We start from the raw sequence: 14,541 nt of genomic DNA on the forward strand, positions 1-14,541 counted from the left end.
AAAACAAGCTTGGTTTGACAATAGAACAAGGTCTCTGGGCTCCTGTGAGTCTTCTTTAGCGTATGAAAATCCATTTGAAACTACACTTATCTTTACTTCCCCCAACCCCAAAGTATATAATCAGTGGCTCCTCCCAATCCCAGGGCAGCAGGTCTTCCTGCCCAAGGGTCCTGTTCCTGGGCTTTAATAAAACCACCTTTCTCTTTCTTTCTTTCTTGTTTTTATTTGCACCGAATTTGTCTCAAGAATTCGTTTTGGCCCTCGGCTCTGGACCCCAACAACATACTACTCCAAACCCCTTCAGTGTCATACACAGGGTCACATAACTCCTTGCTTCTTATAAGTGGCCGATGAGGAGCGTCGAATGCACAGATTTTGTGTATCTCTCTAAACAACAATTCGTGGACTATCCGTGCTATTTTTACTACTAGAAATTGAGCCATTAGCTTCTTTAAATGTAATCGTATGAGACCCTCAATTCCAGAAAACTAATGACCAGTTCAAAAAAACCCACCCTTAACATTCAGTTCCTCTAGAAACAGTCTCAGCACCAAAACTTTCATTAGTCACTGTGCTCCGGAGAAATAGCACTAGTAGGATTACATATAGATACACAGGTATCTCTAAGGGGATATTTATTACCGGAGCTGGCTTGTGTCACTACGAGGGTGAGAAATCCCATGAGTTGCTCGCTACAAACTAGGCAACAGGGAACGTCGGGGCCAGACTTCTGTCCACGTGTAAAGGCCTGGTTACATGGGCTTGTGACTCCCCCTCTATGACCAAAGCCTGGCCACGGAAAGTGTTGATGTCTGAAGACAGGAGAAGATAGCCGAAGGTCATGTACTCTGTGCTATAGCAAAAGGACCCCATCTCCTACAATGCTCCCATCTTATGAAGCCAGTGTGAGAGCTGCACTTCACATGGCTAGTAATAGCTATTTTGACCTCAACCACCAAACAGTCTGAGCTTAGTTACTAGCAGTCTACAGTACACTGGAAAATGGCAGCTGCCCAGAATCTGTAGAACTTGCCCCATGCCTACTCATCCTTAGTTCTGTGGAAATTTAAATTTCTTCCTAGATGCTCCTGCTTGAAAGAAGAGAAGCTCTGGTCATGTAGAAAACTGAAGCCCTCCCACAGGGAGAGGAGTTGCTGGCACTCAGCACTCGCTCCTTGCTTAGCAGCCCAGACACAGCTCCTGGAGGCATGAATCGGGCAATTCTTCCTACCTCTACAGTGTCCTTTATTCTTGCTGATGCTTCCTGTGTATCACCAGAGCATCCTCACAACTGGCTTTCACCTGAATCCATTTTGGCCCTATAACAAGCTGGCCAACACTCATCTCCAACAGGAATGGTGGGAAAAAGCGAAATGTTTATACCAGGTTGAAGTCAGCCCTGTGAAGTGGACTGGAACAATCCAGGCATCATCAGGTCCTCATAACCCACAACTGTCCAGGCATCTGATGGTGGGAATTGGAACATTTGCAATTTAGGTGCTCACAGAAAGTGTAAATTCAGAAATCACCACGTCCCAACATTTGAGCACTTCTTGAGTGCTCCGCATGCACACCAAAAGTGCAGGGGGGGGAGGGGGTAAAAGAGACAAAGCAAGTAAAATTTGGTAATGATGGTCTCCTTGCTGACTAGGATTTTAAAAGATGAAAAAATAAATAAATAAAACATTGAGGATTATGACGACTCTCACTCTTAAAACGTTTTTTGAAGAATCACATTTCCTAATCTATCTTCTTTTTAGGGAGACAGAGACAGAGAGACTGAGAGACCTCCCTTGGTATACTCAAGGTATTTCCTTCAAAGAAGCCCAACTAGATGGAACACATAGGAGTCACTTAAGTTCAACAGGATAGCCTAATTTATTTAGAAAAAGATACTTTCTGACTAGGGTGCCCTTCCTGTCCTCTCTTCCATATGCACCTCCCCCACAAAACTGCTAAGTTATATAGAAGTAATCAAACTGGAAACCTGCACACAGCTTACTGTCTACATTAACAAGAGTTCATATTCCCCTGGTTTCATCAACCAGTCGTGACCCCTGTATGGAAGCACACACGAGGGTTGTGTCTTTCCACAATGTCAGCTTTGTTCAACCATGGAACAAAGTAAATCACCATTATAAAGCAGGTTCAGGATTCCAAACTCCATGACAATTCACCATGTGATTACACTTGGCTTCTCAAACAGCACACAGAGTAGGACATGAGACAAACCACACAAGCAACAAGATAACACAAGGGTGTAGGAAGGTAATGAACCAAAGGGGAAGTCAGTCTGTGGGCATGCAGATGAAACAAGCCTCAATCCTGTCTGGTCCGGTCCGGTCCGTTCTGGTCCGCGTCATCTCTGGCCATTGCTGCTGATTCTGTTCAAGCAGTGAAGGACCTCAGTTCTGTTCAGAGAGCAATCGGGCACAGCTATCGGAGGCAGGTGCCTTCCCTGAGTGGTCAGACATAGAGGGGTCATGTCTAAAGAGTCTCGCAGTTTGCTACAAAATCCTTCCCCTCTTTAAAGGAATTTAGTCAGGATTCAAAGGTCTGCCCCTGCAGAACTCCTCTGGTTCTGCTTGTTATCATTTCTGGGGTGTCGGCTGATGTTCGTCCCGGTGATACGTCCTAGCAGCGGGACCTTTCCCTACTTTGGTCATTGCTTGACACAGGCTCCTGTTTGACATGAGAGGCTCCATTTTGCTCTCTACATCAACTTACTAATCCAGCAAGGCCTTGCCTAAGAACAGAAGAGTCACAAATAACTTTCTTCTTCATTCTAGGAACTACCTCAAAAACCCATTAACTCATCAATGAAAAGTGTGAAAAGACATTTTTCTTTTTTTAAAAAGATTTTATTTATTTATTTGACAGAGAGAGTGAGACAGCCAGCGAGAGAGGGAACACAAGCAGGGGGAGTGGGAGAGGAAGAAACAGGCTCCCCCAGCAGAGCAGGGAGCCCGATGCGGGACTCGATCCCAGGACCTTCGGATCAGGCCCTGAGCCGAAGGCAGATGCTTAACAGCTGAGCCACCTAGGCGCCCCAGGACATTTTTCAACCACAAGAAACTTTGAACTGTTGGTCTTAAAATTCTTGCCTTGTGGGGAACCTGGGTGGCTCAGATGGTTAAGCGTCTGCCTTTGGCTCAGGTCATCATGTCCAGTTCCTGGGATCGAGCCCCATGTTGGGCTCCCAGTAGTGGGGAGTCTGCTTCTCCTTCTCGCTCTGCCGCTCCCCCTGCTTGTGCTCTCTCGCTCTCAAATAAAAATCTTTAGGAAAAACATTCTTCCCTTGTTGTGTCCTCAAAACCTAAACCATGCTATCACGATTCTCACCCAATCTTAATCACACCCTCCTGCAACATTGAATGATCTGCTGTATACCAGACTTCAAAATCTGAAGAAATAGCTCTCCTGCCCTGCCACCTGCAAGACTCTATTAAGGCTTTGTCCAGGTAATGCTCTTCCTTTATGGGATAAAGACAGCTTTGCTTGGAAGTGGCCTGGCTCTTATTTGGGAAGTAGAGAATTTGAGAGCTCTGACCTGTGGAATTCCTTTCAGATCTTCTTTACTGTCCCCCCTTTCCAGAGGTTCCTATCCTGTGTGACCACCCCCCTTGGATGTCCCCAACCTGTGGAATTCCTTAGGGATATTACTGAAAGGTGGCCATGCTTCCTTTCTAATCACTGGAGCAGGTCCTGACTACAAATTCCGGGATGCTTACCGAGTCCAGATGAGTTCCCAGGAGAGTTGGTCCACTTCTCCTTGGAGCCAGCCAGGGCAAGACTGCCTGGAAGGTTGGATATCCAGGGTGAAGGAGGACCCAGAATACTGTTGGGGGGCATGCTGCCTTGGTTCGATCCCAAGTTCCTCCCTACTCCGGTGCAGTCAAGCCACCAGCTGGTGGCTCAAGGGGCCAGAACAGTTGGAATCTCGCAGGGCCTCCAGAAATGTTGCAGTAAAATAAGAATCAGAGCAGTGAGAGACCAAGTAGCACTCGGAGAAGTAGGAGAACACAGATTTATTTTACGCCGGCAGTCCCAGATGAGCTCGAGCTCGAAATTCTGGGCCCTGGGCAACGGGGTTACAGTGCTTTTACAGGGGATTGCAGGCAGTCAGGTTCCAAGGACTAAGCTGATTGCTGGTAGGTGGGTTTAAACTGGGGGAGTGGGGGCTACTGCAGGCTGGAACAATAGTGCAGGGTGTCTGTGGCCTTAAGCCTGTTTACAAAAGCAGAAGGGTCTGAAGTATCTCTAGCTTATTGTTAATAACTTTCCATCTTCTGGGGCTTCCTGGCCTGGGCATGCTCTGGTCAATTTTCCTCTTCACTACTACTGAGAAGAAGTTTTTCTTTAAAGATGTATTTATACATTTGAGAGAGAGAGAGGGAGGGAAGGAGGGAGGGAGGGAACAGAGGCAGAGGGACAGAATCTTTCAAGCTGACTCCCCATGGAGCACAGAGCCCAACTCGGGGTCCACCCCATGACCAAGGCATTATGACCTGAGCTGAGACCAAGAGTCAGCTGCTTAAGTGACTGAGCCACCCAGGCACCCCCTACTTAGAATAAGTTTAACACAAGATTTCAAAAGATTCTTTGGAGGAAGTCTGTAAAACTTTATTGAGAGAATTTCAACAGTGAAGTACCGCACATAAGAGTAGTCTGCATGCTTCAGCTTGTCTTTGTTTAAATCTGGGGCTGTCCTTCACCTGTAAGATAAGGACGTAACAGTGGGAAACATTACTCAGCAGAATTGTATTTCGAGTAAACTAATGGTACAGGAAGGACACTATACTTTTCATTGTATAAGACAGAATTCCAAGCATATATTTTACCAGTATGTTTTGAACACACCACACTTTCCACTGGTACAACAAAACACGAAGACAGTTGAGGTTCGCAACACACAAAACTAAAGGAGCCTATTAAAGGTAGTTTCAAATGGAAAGCAAAAACCGAACGTAGTTTTACAAAAACTACATACAACACGCAAAGAACTGAAAAACAAATTTAGGTGTAAGTATCCTTTAAAGGCTTCTTGAACTTGAAATAATATTCTGAATATATGATGCCGAAGTAATAATGCCAAGCTGGTTACTGTTTAAGTGATGTTAGCAGAGAAACTACTAAGTACCACATGTAATTTATTCTTTGTTGCGCTTAAGCGGAAAACTGTTTTTGTCAGCTAGTTGATCCCTTATGCCGTTGATCAAGTAGGGTAACCATTTGCCGTGCCGGTGTGTGCCCTAACGGTGTTCCAGTTTGTCGAATAGATTATATGGTCACGTACTTCACACCTGTCAGAATGGGTAAAACTAACAACCCAGGAAACAAGAGATGTAGGCGAGGATGTGGAGAAAGGGGAACCCTCTTACACTCTTGGTGGGAATGCAAACTGGTACAGTCCCTGTGGAAAACCGTATGGAGGATCCTAAAACAGTTAAAAAGAGAACTAACCACCTTGTGACCCAGCAGTTACAAGAGGAGGTTTTTACCCAAGGGACAGAAAACTACAGAGTCAAAGGGCTACAAGCACCCCAATGTTTATACCAGCATTATCAACAATAGCCAAACTATGGAAAGAGCCCAAACGTCCATCAACTGATGAATGGGTAAAGAAGAGGTGGTATATGGTGGAATATGACTCAGCCATCAAAATGGTGCAATCTTGCCATTTTCAACGATGTGGATGGACCTAGAGTGTATTTTGCTAACGAAATAACCAGTCAGAGAAAAACACATAGCATGATTTCATTCATATGTGGAATTTAAGAAACAAAACATATGAACATACGGGATGGAAAAAAAAAAGAGGGAAACAAACCATGAGTCTCTTAACTACAGAGAACAACCTGAGTGTTGATGGAGGAAGATGGGTCGGGAATGGGCTAAATGGGTGCTGGGTATTAAGGAGGCACTTGTTGTGATCTAACTGGGTGTTAGATGTAACTGATGAATCACTGAATTCTACTCCAGACATCAATATTACACTACATGTTAACTAACTAGAATTTAAATAAACATTTGGGAAAAAAACCAACAGCAGCAGGAATAGGTATCCTAGTCTCCACAGGGAAGCCCATGGAGCAACCATTGTGTTTTGTTGTTTTCAGCGGCAGTCAAATCTCAATTCACATGTTAAAATTTGACCAAAGACGTTGTCTGATAAAAAAAATCATGCGAAATGGAACATCTTTGTATTCTACATATGGCAGCCAACAGAACCACAGAATACACAAGTCAGCATTATAAATGAGTGTAATATATCTGAATTGAATTCCATATATATATGAGTAAACATGGGTCCAACGTTAAGGGATTCTCCGAGAATCACACAAGTTATGTTAGAGCTGGTAGTAGAACCTACTTCAGTGCCTCAGCATAATATTTAATCCAGATGAATATTGTGTTTGATAAAAGCAGAACCTACAAAAGTATCTCAATATTATCAGGTCTCTGCCAGATTATTTATACTCAAAAAAAGGAACTGTTTTCATATTTTATGATTCAATAAGGCTTTGACCCAGTTTGTTTCTATGTCCACTAGTGTGTAAGTCAGGCCGTCAGGATGTTCGGGTTTGAAATACTGGGGACAGTGTCTTCATAGGTAAACTCTGTTTTGAATGTATCCTGAAAGTTATATCTATTTAAATAAAGATAGAATATTCAGGAAAAGACCCTCATACTTTGCACTGTGAATGGATAACATACCTGCTTCCGGCATTTTAATGGGCTCTAAGAAGGGCAGGCTTGTCCCCTTGACCTCAGGGTCATCTTCAGTTATATCCCCAGCCTTTGCCTGAGGCAGCTCCTGGAGATCAGCCTCCAGGTCCGGTCCTTGAAACACAAACGTAATCAAAATTTAAGCAGTGAATATGAAATACAAATAAATAAGAGCCTATAGGCTAGTGTGATAAAAAAAAAGATGTGATGGAAACATGCATTGCCCATCCTTGTTTCCCTGTAGTATGATATGTTTTATTTTAAGTGATTTTCTAAAGATAAAGCCCACTGCACTTCATTTCCTTTATATTACCATAGTGTTCTAAGAAAAGAGAGCATCAGCTAACTACGAAATCAAGTCTATACCATGCGTAAGAGTTTATTTAAAAGTAGAATGTAGTTTTCTGAAGGATTAGCTGAGTGTGCGTGTGGGCCTGTCACAAATCCTACACTAGTGACACCCATTCCGTATTAGGGCAACCTGCAAGTTATTTTGTCAAATCTTACTAGTTTGATTTAAGTGCAAAGTCCCTGTAGGGAACTTAGGATAAAGGAGTCATGCACAGAACAAAGGTCCAAAATCAACAGCAAAACATTAGTGATTAACAGTCCAACTACTGTCTTACAGTGAGAATACAGGAGGTAGAGTGGAAAGAAATTAATGGACTTTGTTGTCAGGAAGAGGTTCGTGGAGCCCTTTTTTTTAAAGATTTTACTTATTTATTTATTTGAGAGAGAGATAAAGATAGTGAGAGAGAGCACAAGCAAGGAGGAGAGGGAGAAGTAGGCTCCCCATTGGGGAGGGAGCCCAATGTGGGACTCAATCCCAGGACCCCTAGGATCATTGACCTGAGCTGAAGGCAGACTATTTACCCACTGAACCACTCAGGCGCCCCTTGTGGAACCCTCTTAACTGCAAATTTCTAACATAACCCATGGCCTGAATGGTGTCAATAATTCACCACAAGTACTTGGTGAAAAGGCTATATTTGGAAGACACTCCTTTCTTATTTCATGATCATTTAAGATACTTTTGATTTTCCTACTCATAAAGGTATTTCAATACCTTTTAAAGCCACTTAAAAATCATACTAATATAGTGACCCTAAGGCCACTTTCCTGAATTACCCAGCTCTTACGAAACGTACCGTATCATACGAATAATCAGACAGTGGCGCTCATTCATTGAGCTCTTTCCTGGAGTCTCTCTCCTGCTCCTCTGAACTAGATTGATTCCTGTACCAGTAGTAAGCTACTTTACAGTACGGACACCTCTGAGTAGTAAGCATTCTATACAAAACCATGCACTTGTTTGTACCACAACACAGATGGTAGGCAGAACACAAACCTCTTTAAAATTTCTTATTCTAGGTAATCTCTACACTCAGTATGGGCCTTGAACTGTCAACCCCGAGGTCAAGAGTCACACGCTCTATCGACTGAGCCAGCCAGGTTCCCCAAGAACACGAACCTTGTAACGAAGAATGAATTACCTTTCCATGTGTCAAGCGGTCTTTGGCAAGCCACAATCCCTGAGCTCTAGTTTTCTCATTTATAAAATGGGGCTCCCATCCCAATGCAAACCGGCTTTATTCCATATGGCATAGGATATGCTGAGTTGGCACTCTGCTTATGCTGCTGAAAACTGTTTACGCTTTGGATGAAATGAGTGAAAAGGCCACACAAAATGTTCTAAGAAGAACAAATTAAACCAGTGAAACGATGTATAGTTTTGTAGTTAGTGAAACATTTTCCTCTAATTTAGGAAAGACTGCATTTTCAAGCACACCGATTCATTCTTGAGGAAGCAGGGGAGATTCATTACGGCAAAGGACTACATGAAGCTGCACATGATACTCTCTTCACATTTTCAACCCACTTTCCGGAAATGACTGAGATTCTCTTCTCATGTGTTATTTCTTCCTGTTCTGGTACGTCATAGCTTATGATGCACACACACACCCTGCCCCTGCAGACATTCTGCGTCCCTTTCCCTTCACCTTGAGCCACAGGTGCTCCTTCAACTTCCTTCCCTTGATCAGCTATAATGTCTTGACTTGCAAGCGGTGCCGCCTCCTGTTTCGGGTGCTCATCACTGGGCTGCTGCCCCTGTGTGTTTGTGCACAGATAAAAAAGTGTGTCGTTAATACATGCTAACAGAATAAATATACATAACAGATTTTGCTATCAAATAATGAATAAGCACAAAGAGACTCCCACATCATGATTCTATGGACTTCTTAAAAATTACTCTCCCACATAGCGGCTACTCTAACAAGAGGTAGCCTCAAGCACTTTAGAGTCTACTGTAAAGGATGTTGGGATGGGCATGCACATTTGGTTGTTAATAACCATGACAAAGAAGCCATAGGGTGTATTTCCACAGGCAACAGAAATATGGATTCTTTCTGGTTCAATGTTTCCTTCCCTCTACCAGCAGAGAAGCTTTTATCACTGCATCTGTATGTTTGCAGCTCCTCAAAATTTTCAGAGCAATAAATGTACGGCATTCAAAAACATCGGATCTGGAAGTACTCACAGCCACATGCTGGTTAGACCCTTGATCATCCTTTCTTTGATTGGACTTGGATCTTGATCCGACTCGGCCACTCATAGTTCACCCTGAAAGGAGAATATTGGTATTTGGAAAACGTACTCTAAAGGAGAGGTATACCTCTTCCAAGGCCAAAAAGGTTTCATTTTTTTTTTTACCTTGAAAATACTTTGAAAGACCACCTAGTATGGAGGAAAGCGTACACGCTGCAATCACACCAAATACATGGGATGCAAGATCGTTTCCATCAGCCAGGCTGGCCGTGAAATCACCTTTTGGACAGGCTAAAACACGAGGCTTAATCACAGCTAGATTGCCCAGTACAAAGGTGTTTGAGAAAACAGTGCTGGACATTGAAACCTGAGTCATTGCTGCTTTGGTCTCATTCCCATTTACTAGGCTCATTTTACTGCCTTAAATAATGTTTTGTTGGAACATAGAAACAATCCTTCTTATACTGTCTGTAGTTGTCTTCGCACTACGAGGGTTCTGATGTCTAGCGGCGCAACAGACCCATCGGCCGGCTCCTAACTTGATACTCTGCAAAGTGCACTACAAATCTTGGGGGACCCAGTTACAAGCCCCCAGCATTCCCTGCTTCCTGGCCTTTCTTATACCGCCTGGTCTGCTCCCTGCCCAGGGTCCCACTGAGATTCCTGGCTTCTGTGCTCTGCTGACAGTTGCAGGTGTTTCCAGGACCCAGATACCTCAGCTAAAGAGCGCACAGAACCCCCACCCCCGGGGCCAGGCCTCACCGTGTCGTCATTTCCCCTCCTCGGCCCACCATCCTCACTTGCTCCGGCCCCACCCCGAAGATGAGCGCAATGGCGGCCGCAAAGCCTGTGAGGAAAAGGGCGCTAGCTCCTCGGAACTTCCACCTAGGATGCCACAGATCTACACTCCCCACCTGCCCGACGCCCACTGGCTCCCTCCCCATCCTGCCTCACACTTAAACTCCTGGAAGGACTGATCCAGGGACCTACCAGTTGAATTCAGGTAGCGAGAAAGCTCAGGGCAGAGAGAACACGACCATCTCAATCGATCTCAGCTCCGCTCACAGAACCTGGGCTACAATGCGCATGCCCAGCAACAGTTGCTCAGAGCAATGAGCATGCGCACTGTTCTCTCACAGCAATGAGCATGCGCGCAGAGTTGGGCGCGTGCAGGGTGGGTTGAGGTTTTCCCGCCTGTGCTGCTGCAGAGACTCGCAACCATGGGGTTAGCCCAGGAGAAGAACAGAGGCTTCAACAGTCTGCCTTTCCAATACCCAATCTCTCCTATGCATCCAGGTACTTTGGGGACAGAGAGCCGCAACTCACCATTGGTGCCTAATGTTTATCAGGGAAATAATTGTGATGAAAGTAGCTATTAATTACTTTAATACCTATTTTCTACGTTTTGATTAGTTGTTTCTTGTTTTGCTTTTGGTTGTTGTGTCATACTTGAATGAATTTTCTCACCTCTGCATGATGAACACATTAATACCTGTTTGGTTTTTTTCTGTGTACTGCACATTTAAGTCACTGGATTGGTTACTAACTTCTAATTTCTCTGTATGTATCTGTAGTCATTCAGTCAGTGTGTGGTTCAGAAAGTTCTGTAGATATTGGTCCTGAGATTTAAGCTCAGTCCCCTGTGTTGGTGGTGTTCAGTAATGGTGACTATGCTGCTCATATATTGTAATTCCCAAATATCAGGCAAATAGCTTGATAAGCAAAGTTGACTCTATTGAATAACACTGTCAGGGAAAGTACTACCTGGAAGAGGCTTAGCAGATTATTGGAGGTGGCGGGGCAGGAGAGGTATTTAGTCAGATTTCGAAGCTGGTATCGAGGCAGGCATTCAGTGTTAGGAGACAGTGTGATTAAGATTGGGTAAGAAGTGTGATAGAATGGTTTAGGTTTTGTGGATATAGCAAGGCAAGAACATTAAGACGTTTCAAAGTTTCTTGTGGTTAAAAAATGTCATTTTGCACTTTTTATTGAAGAGTTGATGGATCCTCAGGTAGTTCCTGGAATGGACAATAAGTTATTTTCAACATTTGTCTTCCTAGGCAAGACATTCTTGTGATAGCAGTGTTATGTTGATGAAGCCCATAGAATCATAAACTCTCCTTACTGTAGCTAGTAAGTTGTGTGTGTGATTTCACTTACTATTTGCTGCTATATAACTTACCAGTTGAGTGTTTCAGGTAGTATATGGAAATGAAGGAAAGGAAGAGGACCCTGGTGAGCAAGTAGCTTTTTTTTTATAATAATATATTTTTTTATTATGTTAGTCATCATACAGTACATCCCTAGTTTTTGATGCAAAGGTCCATGATTCATTACTTGTGAATAACACCCAGTGCACCATGCAATAGTGCCCTCCTCAATACCCATCACCACCCTATCTCATGCCACCCCCTGAAGCCCTCAGTTTGTTTCACAGAGTCCATAGTCTCTCATGCTTCATTCCCCCTTCTGATTACTCCCCCTTTCTTCCCCTACCAATCTTCCTACTTCTTATGTTCCATAAATGAGTGAAACCATATTATAATTGCCTTTCTCTGCTTGACTTATTCACTTAGCATTATCTCCTCCAGTGCCATCCATGTTGCAGCAAATGTTGAGAAATCATTCTTTTTGAAGGCTGAGTAATATTCCATTGTATACATGGACCACATCTTCTTAATCCAGTCATCTGTTGAAGGGCATCTCGGCTCCTTCCACAATTTAGCTCTCGTGGACAATGCTACTATGAACATTGGGGTGCATATGGCCCTTCTCTTCACTAAGTCTGTATCTTTGGGGTAAATAGCTGGTAGTGCAATTGCTGAGTCATAGGGTAGCTCTATTTTTAACTTTTTGAGGGACCTCCACACTGTTTTCCAAAGTAGCTGTACCAACTTGCATTCCCACCAACAGTGTAAGAGGGTTTCCCTTTCTCCACATACTCTCCAAAATTTCTTGTTTCTTGCCTTCTCAATTTTTACCATTCTAACTGGTGTAAGGTGGTATCTCAATGTGGTTTTGATTTGAATTTCCCTGATGGTTAATGATATTGAACATTTTTTTTCATATGCTTGTTAGCCATTCATACGTCTTCATTGGAAAAGTATCTGTTCATATCTTCTGCCCATTTTTTGATTTTATTATTTGTTTCTTTTTTAATGTTTTTTATTATATTATGTTAGTTACCATACCGTACATCCCCGGTTTCCGATGTAAAGTTCAATGATTCATTAGTTGCATATAACACCCAGTGCACCATGCAATACATGCCCTCCTTACTACCCATCACCAGTCTATCCCATTCCCCCACCCCCCTCCCTTCTGAGGCCCCCAGATTGTTTCTCATAGTCCCTAGTCTCTCATGCTTCATTCAACCTTCTGATCAACCCCTTTCTTTATCCCTTTCTTCCCCTACCGATCTCCCCAGTTCTTATGTTCCATAGATGAGAGAAATCATATGATAATTGTCTTTCTCTGCTTGATTTATTTCACTTAGCGTTATCTCCTCCAGTGCCGTCCATGTTGCAGCAAATGTTGAGAACTCGTTCTTTCTGATAGCTGAGTAATATTCCATTGTATATATGGACCACAACTTCTTTATCCATTCATCTGTTGGGCATCTCGGTTCCTTCCACGATTTGGCTATTGTGGACAATGCTACTATGAACATTGGGGTGCATATGGCCCTTCTCTTCACTACGTCTGTATCTTTGGGGTAAATACCCAGTAGTGCAATGGCTGGGTCATAGGTAGCTCAATTTTTAACTTTTGAAGGGACCTCCACACTGTTTTCCAGAGTGGCTGTACCAACTTGCATTCCCACCAACAGTGTAGGAGGGATCCCCTTTCTCCACATCCTCTCCAACAATTGTTGTTTCTTGCCTTGTCTATTTTTGCCATTCTAACTGGCGTAAGGTGGTATTTCAGTGTAGTTTTGATTTGAATTTCCCTGATGGCTAATGATTTTGAACATTTTTTCATGTGTCTGTTAGCCATTTGTATGTCTTCATTGGAAAAGTGTCTGTTCATATCTTCTGCCCATTTTTGATTTGTTTATTTGTTTCTCGTGTATTGAGTTTGAGAAGTTCTTTGTAGATCTTGGATACCAGTCCTTTATCTGTAGTGTCATTTGCAAATATATTCTCCCATTCCGTGGGCTGCCTCTTAGTTTTTCTGACTGTTTCCTTGGCTGTGCAGAAGCTTTTAATCTTGATGAAGTCCCACAAGTTCAATTTATCTTTTGTTTCTCTTGCCTTTGGAGATGTGTCATGAAAAAGGTTGCTTTGGCAGATGTCGTAGAGGTTGCTGCCTATGTTCTCCTCTAGGATTTTGATGGATTCCTGCCTCACATCGAGGTCTTTCATCCATTTGGAGTTTATTTTTGCATATGGTGTGAGAGAGTGGTCAAGTTTCATTCTTTTGCATGTAGCTGTCCAATTTTCCCAGCACCATTTAGTGAAGAGACTGTCTTTTTCCCACCGGATGTTTTTTCCTGCTTTATCAAATATTAGTTGCCCAAAGAGCCGCGGGTCCATTGCTGGGTTCTCTATTCTGTTCCGTTGGTCTATGTGTCTGCTTTTGTGCCAGTACCATGCTGTCTTTGTGATCACAGCTTTGTAGTACAGCTCGAAATCCGGCATTGTGATGCCCCCAGCTTTGTTTTTCCTTTTCAACAGTTCCTTGGAGATTCGGGGCCTTTTCTGTTTCCATACAAATTTAAGGACTATTTGTTCCAGTTCTTTGAAAAATGCCCTCGGTATTTTGATCGGGATAGTTTTGAAAGTGTAGATTGCTCTGGGTAGCATGGACATTTTCACTATGTTAATTCTTCCAATCCGTGAGCATGGAATATTTTTCCATCTTTTTGTGTCTTCCTCACTGTCTTTCAAGCGTGATTTATACTTTCTAGAATATAGATCCTTTATGTCTCTGGTTAAGTTAATTCCAAGGTAACGTATGATTTTTGGTGCTATTGTAAATGGGATGGATTCCCTAATTTCTCTTTCTTCAGTCTCATTATTCGTGTATAGAAATGCAACTGATTTCTGAGCATTGATTTTGTATCCCGCCACATTACTGAATTGCTCTATAACTTCTAATAGTATGGGAGTGGATTCTTTTGGGTTTTCCATATAGAGTATCATGTCATCTGCGAAGAGAGACAGTTTGACTTCTTCTTTGCCGATTTGGATACCTCTTTTTTTTTCTTTTTTTTTTTTAAAGATTTTATTTATTTATTCAACAGGGAGAGAGACAGCCAGCAAG

The 14,541-nt window shown here is 43.0% G+C and overlaps 1 protein-coding gene across 2 annotated transcripts; it reads right to left on the reverse strand.

Annotated features, from left to right (window-relative positions):
• Positions 1–4,554: 4,554 nt before the first annotated feature.
• Positions 4,555–10,331, reverse strand: LOC123790011 (P antigen family member 3-like). 2 transcript variants are annotated; one of them, XM_087859772.1, is made up of 5 exons: positions 10,267–10,331; positions 9,269–9,351; positions 8,730–8,838; positions 6,718–6,843; positions 4,555–4,715 (listed from the first exon to the last, which is right to left on the reverse strand). In XM_087859772.1, exons 2-5 carry the CDS (start codon positions 9,341–9,343, stop codon positions 4,693–4,695), a joined length of 333 nt encoding a protein of 110 aa, XP_087715898.1. In that variant the 5' UTR covers positions 9,344–9,351; positions 10,267–10,331; the 3' UTR covers positions 4,555–4,692. The 2 variants fall into 2 exon arrangements, with proteins under 2 accessions (XP_087715898.1, XP_045649931.1); XM_045793975.2 differs by lacking the exon at positions 10,267–10,331 and adding an exon at positions 9,442–9,585.
• Positions 10,332–14,541: the final 4,210 nt, after the last annotated feature.

This window comes from Ursus americanus, chromosome X, assembly GCF_024610735.1.
Source record: "Ursus americanus isolate L20-20 chromosome X, mUrsAme1.1.p, whole genome shotgun sequence".
Classification (NCBI taxonomy): Eukaryota; Metazoa; Chordata; class Mammalia; order Carnivora; family Ursidae; genus Ursus; species Ursus americanus.